The sequence below is a fragment of the Scyliorhinus torazame genome, chromosome 22 (assembly GCF_047496885.1).
Source record: "Scyliorhinus torazame isolate Kashiwa2021f chromosome 22, sScyTor2.1, whole genome shotgun sequence".
Lineage (NCBI taxonomy): Eukaryota > Metazoa > Chordata > Chondrichthyes > Carcharhiniformes > Scyliorhinidae > Scyliorhinus > Scyliorhinus torazame.
The window spans coordinates 8724736-8737563 of NC_092728.1; the positions used below are offsets into that span (position 1 = coordinate 8724736).

Consider the following 12828-nt stretch of genomic DNA (forward strand, 5'->3'; position numbering starts at 1 on the left):
GAGGGAGTGTGAGGGAGGTGGAGGGTGTGAGGGGGAGGTGGAGGGTGTGTGAGGGAGGTGGAGGGTGTGAGGGAGGTGGAGGGTCTGGGGGGAGGTGGAGGGTGTGAGGGAGGTGGCAGGTGTGAGGGGGAGGTGGAGGGTCTGGGGGGAGGGGGAGGTGGAGGGTCTGGGGGGAGGTGGAGGGTCGGGGGGAGGTGGAGGGTCTGGGGGGAGGTGGAGGGTCTGGGGGAGGTGGAGGGTCGGGGGGAGGTGGAGGGTGTGAGGGGGAGGTGAAGGGTCTGAGGGGGAGGTGGAGGGTCTGGGGGGAGGTGGAGGGTGTTGGAGGTGCGGAGGGAGGAAGCTACTGATCTGGGCCCTGGTATTTGAGATCATCCACAGTGCTCCCAGTGTGGGTGTAACCAAGGGATATGGAGACTGGAACTGTGCACAGTGCTCCCAGTGTGGGTGTAACCAAGGGATATGGAGACTGGAACTGTGCACAGTGCTCCCAGTGTGGGTGTAACCGAGCGATATGGAGACTGGAACTGTGCACAGTGCTCCCAGTGTGGGTCTAACCAATGGATATGTAGACTGGAACTATGCACAGTGCTCCCAGTGTGGGTGTAACCAAGGGACATGGAGACTGGAACTGTGCACAGTGCTCCCAGTGCTGGTCTAACCAAGGGATATGGAGACTGGAACTGTGCACAGTGCTCCCAGTGTGGGTCTAACCAAGGGATATGGAGACTGGAACTGTGCACGGTGAGCCCAGTGTGGGTCTAACCAAGGGATATGGAGACTGGAACTGTGCACAGTGCTCCCAGTGTGGGTGTAACCAAGGGATACAGAGACTGGAACTGTGCACATTGCTCCCAGTGTGGGTCTAACCAAGGGATATGGAGACTGGAACTGTGCACAGTGCTCCCAGTGTGGGTGTAACCGAGGGATATGGAGACTGGAACTGTGCACAGTGCTCCCAGTGTGGGTGTAACCGAGGGATATGGAGACTGGAACTGTGCACAGTGCTCCCAGTGTGGGTCTAACCAAGGAATATGGAGACTGGAACTGTGCACAGTGCTCCCAGTGTGGGTGTAACCGAGGGATATGGAGACTGGAACTGTGCACAGTGCTCCCAGTGTGGGTGTAACCAAGGGATACAGAGACTGGAACTGTGCACAGTGCTCCCAGTGTGGGTCTAACCGAGGGATATGGAGACTGGAACTGTGCACAGTGCTCCCAGTGTGGGTCTAACCAAGGGATATGGAGACTGGAACTGTGCACAGTGCTCCCAGTGTGGGTCTAACCAAGGGATATGGAGACTGGAACTGTGCACAGTGCTCCCAGTGTGGGTGTAACCAAGGGATATGGAGACTGGAACTGTGCACAGTGCTCCCAGTGTGGGTGTAACCAAGGGATACAGAGACTGGAACTTTGCACAGTGCTCCCAGTGTGGGTCTAACCAAGGGATATGGAGACTGGAACTGTGCACAGTGCTCCCAGTGTGGGTGTAACCGAGGGATATGGAGACTGGAACTGTGCACAGTGCTCCCAGTGTGGGTGTAACCAAGGGATATGGAGACTGGAACTGTGCACAGTGCTCCCAGTGTGGGTGTAACCGAGGGATATGGAGACTGGAACTGTGCACAGTGCTCCCAGTGTGGGTGTAACCGAGCGATACGGAGACTGGAACTGTACACAGTGCTCCCAGTGTGGGTCTAACCAAGGGATATGGAGACTGGAACTGTGCACAGTGCTCCCAGTGTGGGTCTAACCAAGGGATATGGAGACTGGAACTGTGCACAGTGCTCCCAGTGTGGGTGTAACCGAGGGATATGGAGACTGGAACTGTGCACAGTGCTCCCAGTGTGGGTGTAACCAAGGGATATGGAGACTGGAACTGTGCACAGTGCTCCCAGTGTGGGTGTAACCGAGGGATATGGAGACTGGAACTGTGCACAGTGCTCCCAGTGTGGGTGTAACCGAGGGATATGGAGACTGGAACTGTGCACAGTGCTCCCAGTGTGGTTGTAACCAAGGGATATGGAGACTGTAACTGTGCACAGTGCTCCCAGTGTGGGTGTAACCAAGGGATACAGAGACTGGAACTGTGCACAGTGCTCCCAGTGTGGGTGTAACCAAGGGATACAGAGACTGGAACTGTGCACAGTGCTCCCAGTGTGGGTGTAACCAAGGGATATGGAGACTGGAACTGTGCCCAGTGCTCCCAGTGTGGGTGTAACCAAGGGATATGGAGACTGGAACTGTGCACAGTGCTCCCAGTGTGGGTGTAACCAAGGGATATGGAGACTGGAACTGTGCACAGTGCTCCCAGTGTGGGTGTAACCAAGGGATACAGAGACTGGAACTGTGCACAGTGCTCCCAGTGTGGGTGTAACCAAGGGATATGGAGACTGGAACTGTGCACAGTGCTCCCAGTGTGGGTCTAACCAAGGGATATGGAGACTGGAACTGTGCACAGTGCTCCCAGTGTGGGTCTAACCAAGGGATACAGAGACTGGAACTGTGCCCTTGCACATTTAGCCAGCAGAGAGGGAAGAGGTGAGGGGTTCTCCTGGATATTCTCTTGCTGTTAAATCGCTGGTTTGTCTGCTCCAGTCAGCAGGATGGTGTCGGATTCGGTACAGTATGGTGTGGAGGGCAGCAGTACATTCCTGGAGTGTCGCCCTCGGTCGCCCAGAGCAACCACGAAATGGCTGGTGCAGCAGGATCGCTCGGCTAGGAGGAAGCTGGTAAGAACAGGCAAGATTCGAGGAGGTCCTTACGTCTACCTCATTCCCTCTCCCTCCCCAACCATCCTGGGGCACTGTCAGAGGGTCAGTACTGAGGGAGTGCCGCACTGTCAGAGGGTCAGTACTGAGGGAGTGCCGCACTGTCAGAGGGTCAGTACTGAGGGAGTGCCGCACTGTCAGAGGGTCAGTACTGAGGGAGTGCCGCACTGTCAGAGGGTCAGTACTGAGGGAGTGCCGCACTGTCAGAGGGTCAGTACTGAGAGAGTGCTGCACTGTCAGAGGGTCAGTACTGAGGGAATGCCGCACTGTCAGAGGGTCAGTACTGAGGGAGTGCCGCACTGTCAGAGGGTCAGTACTGAGGGAGTGCCGCACTGTCAGAGGGTCAGTACTGAGGGAGTGCCGCACTGTCAGAGGGTCAGTACTGAGGGAGTGCCGCACTGTCAGAGGGTCAGTACTGAGGGAGTGCCGCACTGTCAGAGGGTCATTACTGAGGGAGTGCCGCACTGTCAGAGGGTCAGTACTGAGGGAGTGCCGCACTGTCAGAGGGTCAGTGCTGAGGGAGTGCCGCACTGTCAGAGGGTCAGTACTGAGGGAGTGCCGCACTGTCAGAGGGTCAGTCCTGAGGGAGTGCCGCACTGTCAGAGGGTCAGTACTGAGGGAGTGCCGCACTGTCAGAGGGTCAGTACTGAGGGAGTGCCGCACTGTCAGAGGGTCAGTACTGAGGGAGTGCCGCACTGTCAGAGGGTCAGTCCTGAGGGAGTGCCGCACTGTCAGAGGGTCAGTACTGAGGGAGTGCCGCACTGTCAGAGGGTCAGTACTGAGAGAGTGCCGCACTGTCAGAGGGTCAGTACTGAGGGAGTGCCGCACTGTCAGAGGGTCAGTACTGAGGGAGTGCCGCACTGTCAGAGGGTCAGTACTGAGGGAGTGCCGCACTGTCAGAGGGTCAGTACTGAGGGAGTGCCGCACTGTCAGAGGGTCAGTACTGAGGGAGTGCCGCACTGTCAGAGGGTCAGTACTGAGGGAGTGCCGCACTGTCAGAGGGTCAGTACTGAAGGAGCGCCGCACTGTCACAGGGTCAGTACTCGGAGTGCTGCACTGTCAGAGGGTCAGTACTGAGGGAGAGCCGCACTGTCAGAGGGTCAGTACTGAGGGAGTGCTGCACTGTCAGAGGGTCAGTACTGAGGGAGTGCCGCACTGTCAGAGGGTCAGTACTGAGGGAGTGCTGCACTGTCAGAGGGTCAGTACTGAGGGAGTGCTGCACTGTCAGAGGGTCAGTACTGAGGGAGTGCCGCACTGTCAGAGGGTCAGTGCTGAGGGAGTGCTGCACTGTCAGAGGGTCAGTACTGAGGGAGTGCCGCACTGTCAGAGGGTCAGTGCTGAGGGAGTGCAGCACTGTCAGAGGGTCAGTACTGAGGGAGTGCTGCACTGTCAGAGGGTCAGTGCTGAGGGAGTGCCGCACTGTCAGAGGGTCAGTACTGAGGGAGTGCTGCACTGTCAGAGGGTCAGTACTGAGGGAGTGCCGCACTGTCAGAGGGTCAGTACTGAGGGAGTGCTGCACTGTCAGAGGGTCAGTACTGAGGGAGTGCTGCACTGTCAGAGGGTCAGTACTGAGGGAGTGCCGCACTGTCAGAGGGTCAGTGCTGAGGGAGTGCTGCACTGTCAGAGGGTCAGGACTGAGGGAGTGCCGCACTGTCAGAGGGTCAGTGCTGAGGGAGTGCAGCACTGTCAGAGGGTCAGTACTGAGGGAGTGCTGCACTGTCAGAGGGTCAGTGCTGAGGGAGTGCTGCACTGTCAGAGGGTCAGTACTGAGGGAGTGCCGCACTGTCAGAGGGTCAGCGAGGGGGAGGGGGGGGGGCGAGGCATTTTCATATTGTAGTTCATGAATTCATACTGTGCTCCAGTTGGCTGGCCCGTTCCGTGCTTCATGGTGCTGATCATATTTGAACGGTGCGCTTCCTGTCACCTGTCCTCTGGTTCAAAGGTGTTTCTGCAATGCAGCTGTTCCATTCTGCTTCCCGCAGCACGGTGGTTAGCACTGTTGCATCACAGCGCCAGGGACCCGGGTTCGATTCCCGACTTGGGTCACTGTCTGTGCGGAGTCTGCACGTTCTCCCCGTGTCTGCGCGGGTTTCCTCCGGGTGCTCCGGTTTCCTCCCACAAGTCCCGAAAGACGTGCTGTTAGGTGAATTGGACATTGTGAATTCTCCCTCTGTGTACCCGAACAGGTGCCGGAATGTGGCGACTAGGGGCTTTTCACAGTAACTACATTGCAGTGTTAATGTAAGCCTACTTGTGACACTAATAAAGATTATTATTGTCAACTCTGCTGCCCTTTAAGAGCCGCAGCTGACGGTTTAGTGTTTCTTTCGATGTTGCGAGTGACTAATGGCACCTTCATTTCCCCCAAAGCTACGGCGGGACAAGAGGTTCCTGAAGACGGACCACGGACTCCTCGTGCGCTCCCTGGCGCTGCGGGACACCGCGATCTACCATTGCGTGAGCACGGAGAACTCTTTCAGCGACACGGCGGGCAGAGTGGACCTGCGAGTGCTGGGCCGGGCTGAGGTGGACGCTGCCTCTTCCAGCACCGAGCGCCAGGCCGCCGGCAGCCAGCCCAGCGACCACCAGACCCCCCAGGGCGACCACCGACTGGGGGCCATCAGCCAATATTGCCAGGACCGCTGGCTGGCGACCCGGCGACGACCTCTCAGGCCAAAGCGGAACCCCGAGGAGCCGGCGGGGTCAGCCAGACGGGCGGACACCGCGACTGCCGCCTGAACGCGTGGTGTGGCCGCTGGCTATTCGCTCAGGCAGGAACCAGGCTTATTTATGCATTGCACCCCGGCGGGGAGCGGGGGTGGGAGCAGGCGTGGGCAACCCTGCCTGAGGGGTTATGGGGAGGGTGCGAAACCACAAAACGCCTCAGTGTGTCCGCACCCATCCTTCCCACACCCCCCTCCCACCACACTCCCTTCCAGCGCAACAACCATTGCATTGACATAGCCCCCGGCATTGTCCCCAAGGCACTCCACAGCAATGGTGATCAAACACAACTGAACAACCAGGCCACACAACCAGAAACAGCTCGGTCAGAGAGGAACGTCTCAACGGAGAGACAGAGCCAGAGAGACGGAGAGAAACAGTGCGAGGGAGACAGAGGAGGAAGAGAGGGAGTGAGAGAGAAATAGAAACAGACAGAGAGAGAGAGAGACGCAGACACAGACAGAGAGAGAGAGATGCACAGAGAGAGAGAGACGCAGACACAGACAGAGAGAGAGAGAGACGCAGACACAGACAGAGAGAGAGAGATGCACAGAGAGAGAGAGAGAGCGGTTTAGGGAGGGAATTTCAGAGCTCAGAGCCCCCCAGGCAACTGAAGGCACCAATGGTGGACCGATGGGAATTTGGGTACACTCAGGAGGCCGGGATTGGAGGATGGCAGAGATCTCGGAGCTTTGCAGGAGCTGGAGGTTACAGAGATAGGGAGGGGTTGTCGGGGCTGGAGGAGGTTACAGAGATGGGGAGGGGTGTAGGGGCTGGAGGAGGTTACAGAGATAGGGAGGGTTGTAGGGGCTGGAGGAGGTTACAGAGATAGGGAGGGGTGTCGGGGCTAGACAAGGTTACAGAGATAGGGAGGGGTTGTCGGGGCTGGAGGAGGTGACAGAGATAGGGAGGGTGTAGGGGCTGGAGGAGGTTACAGAGATAGGGAGGGTGTAGGGGCTGGAGGAGGTTACAGAGATAGGGAGGGTGTAGGGGCTGGAGGAGGTTACAGAGATAGGGAGGGGTTGTCGGGGCTGGAGGAGGTGACAGAGATAGGGAGGGCGGTGTAGGGGCTGGAGGAGGTTACAGAGATAGGGAGGGTGTAGGGGCTGGAGGAGGTTACAGAGATAGGGAGGGTGTAGGGGCTGGAGGAGGTTACAGAGATAGAGAGCGTTTAGGGGCTGGAGGAGGTTACAGAGATAGGGAGGGGTGTAGGGGTTGGAGGAGGTTACAGAGATAGGGAGGGGTGTAGGGGCTGGAGGAGGTTACAGAGATAGGGAGGGGTGTAGGGGCTAGAGGAGGTTTCAGAGATAGGGAGGGGGTGTAGGGGACTGGAGGAGGTTACAGAGATAGGGAGGGGGTGTAGGGGCTGGAGGAGGTTACAGAGATAGGGAGGGGTGTCGGGGCTGGAGGAGGTTACAGAGATAGGGAGGGGCTGTAGGGGCTGGAGGAGGTTACAGAGATAGGGAGGGGTGTCGGGGCTGGAGGAGGTTACAGAGATAGGGAGGGGCTGTAGGGGCTGGAGGAGGTTATACATAGGGAGAGGTGTAGGGGCTGGAGGAGGTTACTGAGATAGGGAGGGTTGTAGGGGCTGGAGGAGGTTACAGAGATAGGGAGGATTGTAGGGGCTGGAGGAGGTTACAGAGATAGGGAGGGGGTGTAGGGGACTGGAGGAGGTTACAGAGACAGGGAGGATTGTAGGGGCTGGAGGAGGTTACAGACATAGGGAGGGGTGTCGGGGCTGGAGGAGGTTACAGAGATAGGGAGGGGTGTAGGGGTTGGAGGAGGTTACAGAGAAAAGGAGGATTGTAGGGACTGGAGGAGGTTACAGAGATAGGGAAGGGTGTAGGGCTGGAGGAGGTTACAGAGATAGAGAGGGTTGGAGGAGGTTACAGACATAGGGAGGGGGTGTGGGGGACTGGAGGAGGTTACAGAGATAGGGAGGGGGTGTAGGGGCTGGAGGAGGGGCTGGAGGAGGTTACAGAGATAGGGAGGGGTGTCGGGGCTGGAGGAGGTTACAGAGATAGGGAGGGTTGTCGGGGCTGGAGGAGGTTACAGAGATAGGGAGGGGGTTTAGGGGCTGGAGGAGGTTACAGATAGGGAGGGGTGTAGGGGCTCAAGGGGGTTACAGAGATAGGGAGGGGTGTAGAGGCTGGAGGAGGTAACAGAGATAGGGAGGGTTGGAGGGGCTGGAGGAGGTTACAGAGATAGGGAGGTGTGTCGGGGCTGGAGGAGATTACAGAGATAGGGAGGGGTGTAGGGGCTGGAGGAGGTTACAGAGATAGGGAGGGGTGTAGGGGCTGGAGGCGGTTACAGAGAGAGGGAGGGGTGTAGAGGCTGGAGGAGGTTACAGAGATAGGGAGGGGTGTAGAGGCTGGAGGAGGTTACAGAGATAGGGAGAGTTGTAGGAGCTAAGCAGGTTTCAGAGATAGGGAGGGGTGTAGGGGCTGGAGGAGGTTACAGAGATAGGGAGGGGTGTAGGGACTGGAGGAGGTTACAGAGATAGGGAGCGGTGTAGCGGATGGAGCATGTTACAGAGATAGGGAGGGTTGTAGGGGCTGGAGGAGGTTACAGGGATAGGGAGGGGTGTCGGGGCTGGAGGAGGTTACAGAGATAGGGAGGGGTGTCGGGGCTGGAGGATGTTACAGAGATAGGGAGGGGTGTAGGGGCTGGAGGAGGTTACAGAGATAGGGAGGGGTGTAGGGACTGGAGGAGGTTACAGAGATAGGGAGGGGTGTAGGGGCTGGAGGAGGTTACAGAGCTAGGGAGGGGTGTAGGGGCTGGAGGAGGTTACAGAGATAGGGAGGGGTGTAGGGGCTGGAGGAGGTTACAGAGATAGGGAGGGGTGTAGGGGCTGGAGGAGGTTACAGAGATAGGGAGGGTTGTAGGGCCTGGAGGGGGTTACAGAGATAGGGAGGGGTGTCGGGGCTGGAGGAGGTTACAGAGATAGGGAGGGGTGTATGGGCTGGAGGAGGTTACAGAGATAGGGAGCGGTGTCGCGGACGGAGGAGGTTACAGAGATAGGGAGGTGTGTCGGGGCTGGAGGAGGTTACAGAGATAGGGAGGGGTGTAGGGGCTGGAGGAGGTTACAGAGATAGGGAGGGATGTAGGGGCTGGAGGAGGTTACAGAGATAGGGAGGGATGTAGGGGCTGGAGGAGGTTACAGAGATAGGGAAGGGTGTAGGGACTGGAGGAGGTTACAGAGATCGGGAGGGTTGTAGGGGCTGGAGGAGGTTACAGAGATAGGGAGGGGTGTAGGGGCTGGAGGAGGTTACAGAGATAGGGAGGGTTGTCGGGGCTGGAGGAGGTTACAGAGATAGGGAGGGGGTGTAGGGGCTGGAGGAGGTTACAGATAGGGAGGGGTGTAGGGGCTCAAGGGGGTTACAGAGATAGGGAGGGGTGTAGAGGCTGGAGGAGGTAACAGAGATAGGGAGGGTTGGAGGGGCTGGAGGAGGTTACAGAGATAGGGAGGTGTGTCGGGGCTGGAGGAGATTACAGAGATAGGGAGGGGTGTAGGGGCTGGAGGAGGTTACAGAGATAGGGAGAGTTGTAGGAGCTAAGCAGGTTTCAGAGATAGGGAGGGGTGTAGGGGCTGGAGGAGGTTACAGAGATAGGGAGGGGTGTAGGGCCTGGAGGAGGTTACAGAGATAGGGAGCGGTGTAGCGGATGGAGCATGTTACAGAGATAGGGAGGGTTGTAGGGGCTGGAGGAGGTTACAGGGATAGGGAGGGGTGTCGGGGCTGGAGGAGGTTACAGAGATAGGGAGGGGTGTCGGGGCTGGAGGATGTTACAGAGATAGGGAGGGGTGTAGGGGCTGGAGGAGGTTACAGAGATAGGGAGGGGTGTAGGGGCTGGAGGAGGTTACAGAGCTAGGGAGGGGTGTAGGGGCTGGAGGAGGTTACAGAGCTAGGGAGGGGTGTAGGGGCTGGAGGAGGTTACAGAGATAGGGAGGGGTGTAGGGGCTGGAGGAGGTTACAGAGATAGGGAGGGGTGTAGGGGCTGGAGGAGGTTACAGAGATAGGGAGGGTTGTAGGGCCTGGAGGGGGTGACAGAGATAGGGAGGGGTGTCGGGGCTGGAGGAGGTTACAGAGATAGGGAGTGGTGTAGGGGCTGGAGGAGGTTACAGAGATAGTGAGGTGTGTCGGGGCTGGAGGAGGTTACAGAGATAGGGAGGGGTGTAGGGGCTGGAGGAGGTTACAGAGATAGGGAGGAATGTAGGGGCTGGAGGAGGTTACAGAGATAGGGAGGAATGTAGGGGCTGGAGGAGGTTACAGAGATAGGGAGGAATGTAGGGGCTGGAGGAGGTTACAGAGATAGGGAGGTGTGTCGGGGCTGGAGGAGGTTACAGAGATAGGGAGGGGTGTAGGGGCTGGAGGAGGTTACAGAGATAGGGAGGAATGTAGGGGCTGGAGGAGGTTACAGAGATAGGGAGGGATGTAGGGGCTGGAGGAGGTTACAGAGATAGGGAGGGTGTAGGGGCTGGAGGAGGTTACAGAGATAGGGAGGGGTGTAGGGGCTGGAGGAGGTTACAGAGATAGGGAGGGTGTAGGGGCTGGAGGAGGTTACAGAGATAGGGAAGGGTGTAGGGACTGGAGGAGGTTACAGAGATCGGGAGGTTTGTAGGGGCTGGAGGAGGTTACAGAGATAGGGAGGGTTGTAGGGGCTGGAGGAGGTTACAGAGATAGGGAGGGTTGTAGGGGCTGGAGGAGGTTACAGAGATGGGGAGGGGTGTCGGGGCTGGAGGAGGTTACAGAGATAGGGAGGGTTGTAGGGACTGGAGGAGGTTACAGAGATAGGGAGGGGTGTAGGGGCTGGAGGAGGTTACAGAGATAGGGAGGGTTGTAGGGGCTGGAGGAGGTTACAGAGATAGGGAGGGGTGTCGGGACTGGAGGAGGTTACAGAGATAGGGAGCGGTGTAGGGGCTGGAGGAGGTTACAGAGATAGGGAGCGGTGTAGGGGCTGGAGGAGGTTACAGAGATAGGGAGGGTTGTAGGGGCTGGAGGAGGTTACAGAGATAGGGATGGGTGTCGGGACTGGAGGAGGTTACAGAGATAGGGAGGGGTGTAGGGGCTGGAGGAGGTTACAGAGATAGGGAGCGGTGTAGGGGCTGGAGGAGGTTACAGAGATAGGGAGGGTTGTAGGGGCTGGAGGAGGTTACAGAGATAGGGATGGGTGTCGGGACTGGAGGAGGTTACAGAGATAGGGAGGGGTGTAGGGGCTGGAGGAGGTTACAGAGATAGGGAGCGGTGTAGGGGCTGGAGGAGGTTACAGAGATAGGGAGGGTTGTAGGGGCTGGAGGAGGTTACAGAGATAGGGAGCGGTGTAGGGGCTGGAGGAGGTTACAGAGATAGGGAGGGTTGTAGGGGCTGGAGGAGGTTACAGAGATAGGGAGGGTTGTAGGGGCTGGAGGAGGTTACAGAGATAGGGAGGGTTGTAGGGGCCGGAGGAGGTTACAGGGATAGGGAGGGTGCGAGGAGGGATTTGAAAACTAGGCTGTGAATTGTAAAATGGAGGTGCTGCCAGATGAGGAGCCGGTGGGGTCAGTGGGCACAGGGCGTGCCGGGGAAAGGGGATTTGGTGCGAGTTAGGACGATGGTTCGGGGCGGGTGGCCTCTTATTTCAGACGAGCTGAGGGTTACTGGGGGTGGGGAGAAAGTTGGGAGTTCTCGAGTCTGGTGGTAACGGAGGGAGGGGGAGGGGGAGCTGTGAGGCGGATACAGAGATCGATCCGTGTGAATTGGACAAGTTGAGCGAGTGGGCAAATGCATGGCAGAGGTTTGGACGGACCTCAGCGGCTGGCACAAGGATGGGGACAGGGCGGGGAATGGGCAGAGAGTGAAGGCAAGGGCGGGGTGCTGGGGGGGCAGGGAATGAGAGGAAAACCTTCCTTCCCCCCGCGGGGTGCGAATGTACCGCGAGTCACACCAGTGCAGGAGGTGAGGCGATCAATGTCTTCAACAAGGGGAATATTGAAATATTGGAAGGGCATTCGCGGTCAATAAACCCAGTGAGCAACGAGAGGGCAGGTAGGACTGCACGGCAGAGAGCCAGGAAGATAGGCCGATCGGTGATGAGGAAGCTCTGCACTGTCACAGGGTCAGTACTGAGGGAGCGCCGCACTGTCAGAGGATCAGTACTGAGGGAGTGCTGCACTGTCAGAGGGTCAGTGCTGAGGGAGTGTCGCACTGTCAGAGGGTCAGTTCTGAGGGGGTGCCGCACTGTCACAGGGTCAGTACTGAGGGAGTGCCGCACTGTCAGAGGGTCAGTACTGAGGGAGTGCCGCACTGTCAGAGGGTCAGTGCTGTGGGAGTGCTGCACTGTCAGAGGGTCAGTACTGAGGGAGTGCCGCACTGTCAGAGGGTCAGTACTGAGGGAGTGCTGCACTGTCAGAGGGTCAGTGCTGAGGGAGTGCTGCACTGTCAGAGGGTCAGTACTGAGGGAGTGCTGCACTGTCAAAGGGTCAGTACTGAGGGAGTGCCGCACTGTCAGAGGGTCAGTACTGAGGGAGTGCCGCACTGTCAGAGGGTCAGTACTGAGGGAGTGCTGCACTGTCAGAGGGTCAGTACTGAGGGAGTGCCGCACTGTCAGACGGTCAGTACTGAGGGAGTGCCGCACTGTCAGAGGGTCAGTACTGAGGGAGTGCTGCACTGTCAGAGGGTCAGTACTGAGGGAGTGCCGCACTGTCAGAGGGTCAGTACTGAGGGAGTGCCGCACTGTCAGAGGGTCAGTACTGAGGGAGTGCTGCACTGGCAGAGGGTCTGTACTGAGGGAGTGCTGCACTGTCACAGGGTCAGTATTGAGGGAGCGCTGCACTGTCAGAGGGTCAGTACTGAGGGAGTGCTGCACTGTCAGAGGGTCAGTACTGAGGGAGTGCTGCACTGTCAGAGGGTCAGTACTGAGGGAGTGCCGCACTGTCAGAGGGTCAGTACTGAGGGAGTGCTGCACTGTCAGAGGGTCAGTACTGAGGGAGTGCCGCACTGTCAGAGGGTCAGTACTGAGGGAGTGCCGCACTGTCAGAGGGTCAGTACTGAGGGAGTGCTGCACTGTCAGAGGGTCAGTACTGAGGGAGTGCTGCACTGTCAGAGGGTCTGTACTGAGGGAGTGCTGCACTGTCAGAGAGTCAGTACTGAGGGGACCTTTCCTGGATGTGTTGAGGCCAATCTTTATCCCTGAACTCTGGGAACAGTTGATCCCAGCTCCGAACATGCTGTGTGCACAGTTAGCTGCCTCAGGACCTCGAACAATCAGCTGACTTCAAAGGCAATTCTTTGAATATTTGCCAGGGGATTTGTGGACGCCACTCCCTCGTGCAGTGCACTGTCAGAATACAAGTCAACCC

The 12828-nt window shown here is 58.1% G+C and overlaps 1 protein-coding gene across 1 annotated transcript in view; it reads left to right on the forward strand.

Moving 5' to 3' along the window:
* Positions 1-6231, forward strand: part of LOC140398897 (semaphorin-3F-like) — a 558403-nt gene extending 552172 nt beyond the window's left edge. Inside the window, exons 15-16 of the mRNA XM_072487863.1 lie at positions 2596-2729; positions 5139-6231. Coding sequence (XP_072343964.1) covers positions 2596-2729; positions 5139-5507 — 503 coding nt within the window. The 3' untranslated portion in view covers positions 5508-6231. The remainder of the gene's footprint in view (positions 1-2595; positions 2730-5138) is intronic.
* The last annotated feature ends 6597 nt before the right edge of the window (positions 6232-12828 follow it).